The sequence below is a fragment of the Mobula hypostoma genome, chromosome 3 (assembly GCF_963921235.1).
Source record: "Mobula hypostoma chromosome 3, sMobHyp1.1, whole genome shotgun sequence".
Lineage (NCBI taxonomy): Eukaryota > Metazoa > Chordata > Chondrichthyes > Myliobatiformes > Myliobatidae > Mobula > Mobula hypostoma.
Genome location: NC_086099.1, coordinates 26431844 through 26444832, shown reverse-complemented (window position 1 = coordinate 26444832; position 12989 = coordinate 26431844). Strand labels below are relative to the sequence as shown.

General features: G+C 40.7%; 1 protein-coding gene across 1 annotated transcript in view; it reads right to left on the bottom strand.

The window, feature by feature from the left end:
- galt (galactose-1-phosphate uridylyltransferase) overlaps positions 1 to 12989 on the bottom strand; it is a 90983-nt gene that overhangs the window by 48916 nt on the left and 29078 nt on the right. Inside the window, exons 3-6 of the mRNA XM_063042066.1 lie at positions 11912 to 11987; positions 8786 to 8834; positions 2907 to 3036; positions 195 to 251 (exon numbers count right to left, since the gene is read on the bottom strand). Of these exons, the coding sequence (XP_062898136.1) occupies positions 195 to 251; positions 2907 to 3036; positions 8786 to 8834; positions 11912 to 11987 (312 nt within the window). The remainder of the gene's footprint in view (positions 1 to 194; positions 252 to 2906; positions 3037 to 8785; positions 8835 to 11911; positions 11988 to 12989) is intronic.

The following is a 12989-nucleotide window of genomic DNA, read 5'->3' as shown; positions in this document are numbered from 1 at the left end:
GGGGCACATGCTGCTTTTCCCCGCGCGCTGCCTTTTTTCGTAACAGTGAAAACACCTTCTGTTAGCGAAAATAGAGAACTAATGTAGGTCTTTCGTAACAGTGAAGTTTCATAAAGCGAACGTTCAAAAAGCGGGGGACACCTGCAGTGCATTTCACAGTCTGCCCCTGTGCACCCCATATGTAACATTCTCACCTGACAGTGTGGATGTGGGTTCGAACATCCCATCATAGCACCTTTATTTTCAAAGATCTGAAATAAAAGAATAAACCAAGCCTGTGAAAAACTGTGATAAACTGTTCACCATTCTTTCACAAACTGCATACAAAATGAATAAAATTCTTTTTTGCTAGATTACATTTCAAATAATCTGTATTCACTCCTTTCATATTTTGTAAGGGAAGAAGACTAGCTGCTGCTAAATCCCAGTCATAAATCTGCAGGCAGGCTTCAAATGTTTATGAAATGTTTTCTGCAGCCTTAATGCAAAACTCAATCACTAGCCAAGTATGTACTGAAAACTGACTGATACAATTAACTGTTTTTAAGAAGCTTTGAATTTCCTAGACCAGGCATCATTCTAAAAGCCCCCAGTACAGAAGGGTTTGAGATTCAATGTCTTCTTAATAATTATATAGAGTCATAGAACACTCAGCACAGAAAAAGGCACTTTGGATTAATTCCAGTAATGAAAGGGTTAAAGTATGATGACTCAGCCTGTACTCGCTGGAGTTTGGAAAAATGAGGGGGGGGATCTCTTTGAAACACGTGAATATTGAAATGCCTAGATAGAGTGGATGTGGAGAGGAGGTTTCCTATAGTGACGGAATCTAGAACTAGCAGGTACAGCCTTAGAACAGTGGAACGTGGAGGAATTTCTTTAGCCAGAAAGTGGTGAATCTGTGGAATTCATTGACAGAGACAGCTGTTGAAGCTAAGATTTTGGGTCTATTTAAAGCAGAGCTCGATAGGTTCTTGATTGTTCAGGGTGTCAAAGCTTATGAGGAGAAGGCAGGAAAATAGAGTTGAATGGGATAACAAATTAGCCATGATAGAACGGCAGAGCAAACCTGATGAACCAAATAGCCTAAATCTTATGAATGGCCTATGTCTTATGGTCCAAAACAAATTGCCAATGCAAATGTAAATCACTTTCGGCAACGTATTATAACAACGCCCCCATCAGGGAAGACTGTTACACAACATCTATGCCAAGACCTCGAGACTCAGAAACTGTTTCTTTCCCCAAGCCATCAGGCTGATCAACATCTCCACCCATAAACCCACCCACCACCACATCATCTAATGTCACTTTATGTACGTACATACAATCAGTCTATGAGTTTTACAGCTAGAGACTTGTACATTGTGTTTTATAGGATTGCTTTTATGTTTATAATTAAAAGAGACTATTTATTCCTCTCCATAGATGCTGCCTGACTTGCTGAGTTTCATCAGCATTCTGTGTGTGGTACTCTGGATTTCCAGCATCTGTAAAATCTCTTGAGTTTCTGGATGTATTACTGATGTTGATAATGTCTCAATTCTGCAAACATTAAACTAATTCCTTTATTTTTAAAGAATGAAAAGATTTTTAACATATCAAACTATTCCAACTGCTTCAAAGGAGCGTGATCTCACATTTTACATTGAGCTATACAAAGGGATACTAAGATAAGTGACAAGCAGTTAATCAAAGATGCATCTTAATGGAAATGATGAACATTTGTAAAGGATTTTCAGAGCCCAATGAAGTATTGTGCTTCAAAGTGCAAATTAGGAATCAGGAAGATAAGAAGATGGCGGGGCGATGCAGCTTGCAGCCGCCACTCCGGTGAATGATATCTGTTATCTGTCAAGTAGGGTGCCGTGCACAATCCTGATTTGATGGAGACAGACGTGAGAGCACAGAGGAACATCTGGTGAAACTTCTGAAATGTCTGTTTCGCTGCCGCTGCTACTGTGTGATCCAGAATCTCCGGAAGGGAAGGCCCTGAATCCTCGGCTTTGCTTGTTGCTTGGCGGCTGGAGCGGGGTCAAAGCGCTCGGCAGAGATGGTGCTCGGTGTCGGAGGCTCGAAGTTTTCAGACGGACTCAGAGTCGGCTGTGGTCGGGTGCTTCCAGGGTGCTGCATTGGCAAGTTTGCGGCGCTGGAGGTTCATGGCAGGGAGAGTTTCTCCCTTCTGCCGCCTGCGTGAGATGAAGAGGCTATCGGAACTTGAAACTTCTTTCACCGTGCCCATGGTCTGCTCTTTATCAAATTACGGTATTGCTTTGCACTGTTGTAACTATATGTTATAATTATGTGGTTTTGGCAGTTTAGTCTTAGTTTGTCTTGTGTTTCTGTGATATCATACTGGAGGAACATTGTATCATTTTTTAATGCATGCATTTCTAAGTGACAATAAACGAGGACTGAGTGTCCCCACAATCTAATCTAAAAAAGGAAAGCACTTCATTCCTACACTGTCACAGTCCCTGTCCCACTGTGTTTTCACCAGCCCTGCTGCTGCCTAGAAGAGATCCCCTTCCCAAGAGTCACTATGTCACTTTATCGTTTCCTATCAGAGTCACCTTATGCTCAGATAATCCTGTACCCAGTGTCACTTTATGTACATACAATCAGTCACTGTATACAAGCTAATCTTATGTATATATGCCCATGCTCAACAATTGCTTGTACATTGTTTCATAGGATAGCTTTTATATTTATATTTATTGTGCAGTTTTCATGCTTATTGTGTTTTTTACACTGCATGGAATCCAGAGCAACAATCATTTCATTCTCCTTTTCACTCGGGCACTGAAGAATGACAGCAATCAGTCTTGAGTCGCAAGAGGAACATTCATAGGAATAAAGCACAAAATTGCCTAGAAGACATGCCAATGGTTTTTGAAGTTTATTACCTGTACCCACTGATACACTGGCCCCAGTTCCTCCATAAGCTCCGCCCATTTGTCAATCACAGTTCTAATTTCTGAGATGGACATTAGTGGCAAGGTGACGTCAGAATAAGGATGGAAGCACATGACCTTGCTGAAGGAAAAGAAACAAAAAAAACCACTGTAATGTTGGTCACTTCATTCATTTCAAACATGTAGTGCAATAATTTATTAACATAACACATGGAGAAGGTCCAGAGGAGGTTCACGAGAATGATCCAGGGAATGAAAGGGTTAATGTATGAGGACTGGGCCTGTACTCACTGGAAATTAGAAGAATGGGGGGGGGGGGGAAGAAGGGGAGCTTAATGAAACCTATCAAATATTGAAAGGTCTAGATAGAGTGGAAAAGATGTTTCCGATAATGGGGGAAGTCTAGGAGCAGACTCAGAATACAAGGACATCCCCCTTAGAGCAGATATAGAGAGAAAGTTCTTCAGCTGAAGGGTGTTGAATCTGTGGAATTCATCGTTATAGATGGCTGTGGAGGCCAAGTCATTGGGCATATTTAAGGTTGAGATTGATTATTAAGGGTGTCAAAGGTCTTGGGGAGAAGGCAGGAGAATAGGTTTCAGTGGGATAATGAATCAGCCATGATGGAATGGCAGAGCAGACTCAATGGATCTAATTCTGCTCTTGTGTCTGATGGTAGTCTCTACGTATGAGACCATCTGCATATATGGAGGCACCTTAGAAAGCATCCCACCTGCACACATCATGGCAACTGCTCTGCATGCAACCACAGGAAACCGCAGAGAGTTGTGGACACAGCTCAACACACCATGGACTCCAGCAACCTCTATGGACTCTGTCTATACTTCCTGCTGCATCAGTAAGTCACTCAACATTACCAGAGGCCCCATCCACTCTGGACATTCTCTCTTCTCCCCACTTCCACTGGGCAGAAGGTACAAGACCCTGAAAGAACATACCACCAGGCTCAAGGACACCTTCTTCCCCGCTGTTATAAGACTATTAAATAGTTCCCTAGTATGGTAGGATGGACCCTTGACCTCACCATCTGCATCATTATGACTTTGCGCCTTCTTGTCTAACTGCTCTGCACTTTCTCTGCAGCTGTTACACTTTTATTCCGCATTATATTTGTTTTTTGTTGCATCTTTGTAATAGAAGCCCACAAGGTCATGGGGAGAACGTACAAACTCCTTACAGACAGTGTCACAATGGAACCTGGGTTGCTAACGTAATAAATGCATTATGCTAATGGCTATGCCCCATGTTTTTTTTTTAAAACCTTGTTCTATCTCAATGCACTGCGCAATGATCTGATCTGTATGATCAGCCTGCAAGATAAGCTTCTCATTGTATCTCATTACATGTGACAATAATACACCAATACCAATTCCATCTGTACTTCCAAATCCAAATAAGGACAGGAAATTCACAAGTAAGCATGAAAATGAAAAGGCTATTGCACAAACATATGCTTCCAGCAGAGATTTTCCCATCAGAATTAAATATAAACCATAATTTCATGAGGCTTCCATACAAGTTGCCACAAGTTTCATTGTTTCCACACTATGCATCTGAATTATTTGTTAAGGCACTAACTGTGATTCTAGCCCTAACTGCAAGAATCACCATCAAATGCTACCAAATGTTGAACATTGACTCGTAGGCTTATGGAGGGCAATGGCTCCAATCAGAATCAGGTTTATTATCACCAGCTTGTGTCGTGAAATCTGCAGCAGCAGTTGAACTTGGAAATCTTGTAATGTACTTGTAAATCTTGTAACAAACTTGGAAATCTTGTAAACTTTGACTAGTAAATCTTGTACACCTTATTTTTAAAGGTAGCTTATCATTTATTTATTCTTACTTCACTTCGCTTGTATAACTGTGCACTTGTAATGATACTCTGACACTAATTTCCTTTGGGATCCATAAGTATCTATCAATCAATGCAATACATGATCATGTAGAAAGAAGAAAAAATAAATACTTACTGCAAATGATTTACTTACGTATATTGAATAGATTTAAAATAGTGCAAAAACAGAAATAATATACATATATTTTTTAAAAAGTGAGGAAGTGTTCATGGGTTCAATGTCCATTTAGGAATCATATGGCAGAGGGGAAGAAGCTGTTCCTGAATCACTCCTTCCTTCCTGATGGTATCAATGAGAAGAGGGCCTGTCCTGGGTGATGGAGGTCCTTAATAATGGATTCCGCCTTTCTGAGGCACCGTGCCTTGAAAGGGTCTTGGATACTACGGAGGCTAGTACCCATGATGGAGCTGACTAATTTAATGACTTACTGTAGCTCCTTTCGATCCAGTGCAGTAGTCACCCCACCTCCCCATACCAGACAGTGATGCAGCCTGTCAGAATGCTCTCCACAATACATCTACAGAAGCATGAGGTTTTTGGTTGACAAACCAAATCTCTTCAAACTCCTAATGAAATATAGCCACCATCTTGCCTTCTTTATAGCTTCATCAATATGTTGGGACCAGGTGAGATCCTCAGAGATATTGACACCCTGGAACTTGAAATTGCTCACTCTCTCCACTTATAATCCCTCGATGAAGATTGGTTCGTGTTCCCTAGTCTTACCCTTCTTGAAATAAACAATCAGCTCTTTGGTCTTAATGACATTGAAAGGTTGTTGCTGTGACACCACTCAACTAGCTGGTATATCTTGCTCCTGTATGACCTCTCATCTCCATCTGAGATTCTACCAGCAATGGTTGTTTCATCAGCAAATTTATAGATGATATTTGAGCTATACTTAGCCACACAATCATGGGTATAGAGAGTAGAGCAGTTGGTAATCAACTCATGTACAAAGTACAATTACCAACTGACAACTCTATTGCCAAAATGGATTCACACCTATGAACACTGTGGGGCAATAATATTAATATTAGGAGGGACAGAAAATTCCTACAAGATTAATTTTGTCACATACATCAAAATATCAAACAATACAGTGAAATGCGTCATTTTGCATCAACGACCAGCACAGTCCTGGCATGTGCTGGGGGAAGACCGTCAGTGTCACACTTCCAACGAACCCTAACCCATACATCTTTGGAATGTGGGAGAAACTGCACGTGATCGCAGGGAGGATGTATAAATTCCTTTTAGACAATGGCAGGAATTGAACCCGTGTCACTGGCAATGTAAAGTGCTATGCTAATTGTGGTGCTACCATGCTGTCCCTTGGAGATTCATAGGTCATTTACAGCAGGGGTTCCCAGCCTTTATTATTTCATGGACCAGTACCATTAAGCAAGGTGTCTGTGGACCCTAGGTTGGGAACCCCTGATTTAGAGCGAAACTGACTGAATTGAGCTAAGATGAAGACTGGTTTTGGCCTTCAGGTATGACTGGATGAATGTTTTACTTGCTGCAGACATGGAGACCTGTATCCCAACTTCTTATTTTGTAAAACCAACGTAGCATGTCAGGGATGCAAGGGAAGTTCTCTGCAATTCCAGTGAGACTAATGAAAGCATTATATTCAACAGATAACACTTCAGGATTATGAGTCATCCTGATATTTCATTCAGATACCACATTGATACAATGCATTTTGTCTTTTTTTTAAAAAATGGGATGGGGTAGAAGATGGGGTTATGCTGCTTGAAGGAAGGGGAACCAAAACAGCAAGATCACAAATACAGTGAATTCCAGTTAATTGAAGCAGCAACTTATTTGGGAGGCAACGCTTAAAGTACAAAAACTAATTGAGAAAATAAGCGGGGCCCCAATCCTGCTTAATTGGGGCAAGAGACTGTTGCTGAACTGTTTCTAATTAAATCACTTGTGTGACCATTGGACATTACACTGTACATGGAGGAACCACTTTTTAAAAGAGTTAGCTATGTGCACTTATGTTCAAAAAGCAGTGATACTGTCACTGATAGTTGGCGATAAATAAGCTGTAAGACAATACATAACTACTTTTGCTCACTGTGGTTTCCAGCATTCAGGCTTCGAGATGCCATAAACAGCTGGGAGTGAAAATAAAATGATTTCAGTGCTTCAACAAGTTTAGAACTATGAAGGATTTGAAGGTATTAACAATCATCTGGATGTTACAATGAAAAAGAAGATTTGGAGGACGCAATTGTCAATAGCATAGTACAAAGGTAGTCCATTCTCTCACTAGGTGTCTGCTGCTGAATTTTGTTCATTTATAGTAAATCAATGCCCTGGTTCATTTTTTTTTATTGTTATACTGTTCTGTTGTAACAATTAAGAACTAATGCACAGTTTTATAGTACTGTAGTAATATTGATAATATCCTAATATTGATAATATCCTAATTCGGTTTGCATTTCAATACATAATTTGTTACTGAGTTAAATGGTAGTTTGGTACTTTTTAAAAAAAACCTTTTCAATATTTCCATGAAACTTCGGCTAATTGGGGCAGCCGCATAAGTGGCCAAAATATACTGGTCCTGATGTGTCCCAGTTAACCGTAGTGGGAAAGACTGTACAGGTCGCTACACTTCTAGAGTCATAGAATCATCTAGAATGCAAACAGACCCTCAGCCCAGCACACCTTTGGGAAGTGGGGGGAAACCAGAGCATCGGGAGAAAACCCAGGCAGTCACAGGGACAATCTGCACACTCCACACATACAGCTCTGGAGGTGAGGTTAGAACCCGAGTTGCTGGGGGTACGAGACAGCAGCTCGACTAAATGTTCCAACTGTATCGCCCTCCCACCCCACCAATCGTCTCTTAAAAATGTCCAAAAAATAACAAAAGAGTTCTTTAAATAATGCAGACACTGGATAAGTTAATCAGATATTACCTCATACGGGAGAAACTACAACAAATCATGAATAGATCCAAGGAAGTCATTAAGAAGGTTTGCCATTCAGAAAGTGGAACTTACTGCTATGAAAGTATAAATGCAAATAGAATTGATGCATTTAAAAGAAAAATAGTGAAATGCATTTTGGAGAACGGGAGGATATGTGTTCATAGATAAGGTAAGAGAGCAGAGAAAGAGCCATGTGGAGCAACAACACAGGCATAGGTCACTTCAGGTCAAATGGTCTCCCCTAGTATGGTTAATCCTGTAGAACACAATGCAATGGGAAAGAAGCAAGTCTGAAAAGAGTATTTAATTCATCTTAGGAATATTGATTTTCATTACAGAATAACTGATAATAATACAATTAAATGACAAAATATATTTACATGTGGAATATTCTCTCGAATTTATCAGTCAGATTTTTTTGTCCACAAGATGCATCAAAGGACTAACACCTCATATTCCATCTGGGTAGCCTCTACCCTGATGGCACGAACATCAATTTTCTAACTTCCTTTAATTTCTGCCTCTTCCCCCCCCCCCCCTCATTTTCTATTCCCCGTTCTGGCATCCATCTCACCCTTTCTCTCTCTTCTCCCCACCTACTCATCAACTCCCTCTGGTTCCACTCCTCCACCCACTCACCTTGTTTCACCTACAACCTGCCAGTTTGTAATCCCTTCCCCTCCTTCCACCTTCTTGTCCTAGCTTCTGTACAATTTCCTTTCCAGTCCTGATGAAGGATCTCGGCCCATAACGTCGACTATTTATTCCCCTCTATAGACGTTGTCTGACTGGCTGAATTCCTCCAGCATGCTGTTGTGTTGCTCAAGAATGGAATTGTGTTTATGTACTGAGGGTTTCTTTTTTAGTTTATATCATGGTGCTATTCCATTTTTCATAATATGAAATGCAATCATATATTACATGAAAATAAAATCACCTATTACAATAAAAATACAGATTTTACTGTAAATTCAGAACAATGCAGCTTTGTAGATTCACAATATGTTCAGGCTACAAATATTCACAAATAAATAGTTACCAAATTCCCTGAGCAGCTTTCGTTTGAAACAGTTGATGTTCACTGACACCTGTGGGTTTAAGAGGTATAGTATTCTTAACATAGAATCCAAGGGAAGCAATTTTACTAACTACTTAGATCACTTTTATAAAGGTTGCTCTGACAAAAATATACTAAGTCAACAGTTCACATTTTCCCTTTTTTTTGTTTTCTTGGTTCAAAATCCGACCTTCCAGGGAGGGGGAAAGAGCAAACCCCAAAATTGTGTTAGTTTAGTAGAGTACTGGATTGTTAACCCAACTACAGAATTACTTGATAAAACAAAATGTGCAGACATGCATCTGTATCCACCAGAGTAAGTTGGTATTAAATCGAGCAGTTGTATTTAGATCCTATTGGCTCAGAGTGATGCTCAGTCTTGTATCAAACATTGTAACATCATCACTGGAGTCCCACATTTAAAACAATATATTCAAACAGTTCACAAAAAATGTTGCTGAAAGAAAATGTTTCAAATCAATGCTGGCATTCGCACTACTGGAATCCAAAAGTACAACTGGCCAAAACCAGTCACGTTTTGGGCAAATATTTAACAACAGTTACCGCACGTAGCACTGATATAATCTGTTTATTTAGCAATACAGCACAGAACATGCTCTTCTGGCTCATTGAGACACACCACCCAGCAACCCAGCTAGCCTAATCGCGGGAGAATTTACCTTGACCTATTAACCTACTAAGCAGTACCTCTCTGGATTGTGGGTGGAAACCCATATGTTCATGGGGGAAGACGTACAAACTCCCCCTGGTATTGAACTCTAAGCTCCAAGGCCCCGAGCTGTAAAGTGTCACGATAACCGCTACACTACTGTGGCACCTGGTTACAGACCAATGTTGCATTAATATCACCACCTGTCACTGAACACAAGCAACACATTTAGGAGTAGGGCATTTGGCTCACTGCACTTGCTCCATCACTCAGTAAAATCACAGATGTTGTTTGACCTCAGTGCTACTTGCATGAATTGGCCCCATATTCCTCAGTCTCTATTTTGGATATACTCTTGTTACTGATACTCCTACAACACTCCTCTGCAGAGAAATTTGAAGTTTCACTACAGTCCAAGTGACAAAATTTCTTCTTGTCCTGATGAAGGATCTCAGCCTGAAACATCGACTATTTATCCTCCCCCATAGATGCTGCCTGACAGGCTGAGTTCCTCCAGCATTTTGTGTGTGTTCATTTTGTCTGCCCTGAATGGCAAAGCTCTGCTATAGGGACTGTGACACCAACTCCTCGTATTTGTTCATCTCTTCTATCTCTTTTTCTTATCTGTTGGATTCTTCCCCTATCCTTCCAGTTTTCCTTTCTCTTCTTTCTCATTTACCTTAAGATCTCAATAACTCCATTTCTCCTTGCCTGCAGTCTGTTCTTTTCATTTAGTTTTGGTTTGGCAGTACTGACGTTGCCTTGAATCAGGAAGCTGTGGAACACCTAGCCTAAGCTGACACTGCACTGTAGCATTAACCAGAACATCCAAGTTGTTACTTAATCTTCTTTGGTTAATTCATGGTTCAACTGCCCCTTCAACTAAATGTCATTGAGCTTACAGTATAGTGTCAAAGAACTGGAGGAAACACTAAAGATTACATTTTCACTTCACTTGTCATGTGTACATCAACACATACAATGAAATGCATTGCTTGTGTCAATGATCAACACACCCAAGGATGTGCTGGGGGCAGCCCACAAATGTCACCATGTTTCCAGCACTGACGTAGCATGCTCACAACTCTCTAATCCTAACCTGTACGCCTTTGGAAGATGTAGGAGGAAATTAAAGAACCCGGAGGAAACCCACGTGGTCATGGGGAGATCATACAACGTCCTTACAGACAGCAGCAGGAATTGGTGATCGCTGGCGCCGTCAAACATCTTAATCAATACTTAAGCTATAAGTAATGCTCCAGAATGAATCTGGACTACATAGAATTTGGTTGGGGAACTTTCTCCAAGAGACTATTTATTACAATGTACTACATTCCAGAGGGTAGATCACTCAAGTGCATTCTTTCCTTTCAGGTCTACTTCTTTTCCTAGAGCTAAATCCAGATTTGAGGCTCGTCAAAACTGGATTCATCTATAATAGATCACGCTTGTCAAGGAAAATAGCTGAAATAATAATAATGGAAGAAGCTCAAATCAATATGTAGACAGTCCAACAACAGGAGGGGCCATACTGGTATGGGGAGAGGAGCCTTGCCACCCGACTGATCCAATAATTGACTCGAGAAGACCGAATTTTCTCTTACCACTTTCACTTTGAATGTCCAATTGCATTGGCATTCAGAGAACTTTTTGCAAAGAATAAAGAACAGAGCTGGGAGAGAGAATGACCTGGATTAGAAAGTAGGATAGCAGATAAAACACAAAATAATCTGCAGATGCTGGAGTCAAAGCAACACTCACAACACGCTGGAGGAACTCAGCAGGTCGGGCAGCATCCTTGGAAACAATGAGTCGACATTTCCGGCCGCAACCTGACGAAGGGTTCCGGCCCGAAACGTTGACTGTTCGTTTCCATGGATGCTGCCCGACCTGCTGAGTTCCTCCAGCATGTTGTGAGTGTAGCAGATAAAACTGTTTTGTAGCTGCACCTGGGATGGTATGATTCCTTAACAGCTGTCAGTCTGTGTTTAGAATCAGAATCAGGTTTAGTATCACGGATAAATGTCACAACATTTGTTGTTTTGAGGTGGCAGGACAGTGCAATACATAAAAAAAACTACAAATTACAATAAGATAGATATAGAATGTAATCAGTAGTGCAAAAAGAGGAAAAATACTTAAGTAGTGATCATGGGTTCGTCCAATGTCTGTTCAAAAATCTGATGGCAGAGAGAAAAATGCTGCTCTTAAAATACTGAGTGTGTATCTTCATGCTTCTGTACCTGCTCTCTAATGGCAGCAATGAGAAGAAAACAGCACTAAGGTTATGGTTCTATTGGGAAAGATAGGATCTACTTAACAACATAAAAGAAAGTATTCCAATCCAAAAAGTACAAGGGATGTAAACCATAGCAATGCTAATATTTGTGAATGAGAATAGTTTATCTATGCTATTGGATTACACGTATTCTAAGTACCTGGGTCTGGAGCATCTGGTTGAAGACTTGGGAAGTCATTGTCAAAAACGAAAGTACTTTCATATATTGGGTTCACCTTTGGAAAATGAAACAAAAAAAAATCTTTACATGAACCAGGACATGTTTCATTAAGATTATCAACTTTATAGCGCACTCTTATTTTAGAAAGGAAGTTCAAAACAATCAATTGATATGATGGATATAATGGACAGCAATCAGAATACAACAAAATGTTTGATAATTATAGTTAGTTTGATTTCTGTAGCCACTCCACATTTTAAACATAGAACATAGAATAGTACAGTACACTACAGGCCCTTCAACCCTCAATGTTATGCTGACCCTCAAACCTGGCCTCCCATATAAGCCCCCACCTTAAATTCCTCCATATACCTGTCTAGTAGTCTCTTAAACTTCACTAGTGTATCTGCCTCCACCACTGACTCAGGCAGTGCATTCCACACACCAACCACACTCTGAGTAAAAAACCTTCCTCTAATATCCCCCTTGAACTTCCCACCCCTTACCTTAAAGCCACGTCCTCTTGTATTGAGCAGTGGTGCCCTGGGGAAGAGGCACTGGCTATCCACTCTATCTATTCCTCTTATTATCTTGTACACCTCTATCATGTCTCCTCTCATCCTCCTTCTCTCCAAAGAGTAAAGCCCTAGCTCCCTTAATCTCTGATCATAATACATACTCTCTAAACCAGGCAGCATCCTGGTAAATCTCCTCTGTACCCTTTCCAATGCTTCCACATCCTTCCTATAGTGAGCTGACCGTAACTGGACACAGTACTCAAAGTGTGGCCTAACCAGAGTTTTATAGAGCTGCATCATTACATCGCGACTCTTAAACTCTATCCCTTGACTTACGAAAGCTAACACCCCATAAGCTTTCTTAAATACCCTATCCACCTGTGAGGCAACTTTCAGGGATCTGTGGACATGTACCCCTAGATCCCTCTGCTCCTCCACACTACCAAGTATCCTGCCATTTGCTTTGTACTCTGCCTTGGAGTTTGTCCTTCCAAAGTGTACCACCTGACACTTCTCTGGGTTGAACTCCATCTGCCACT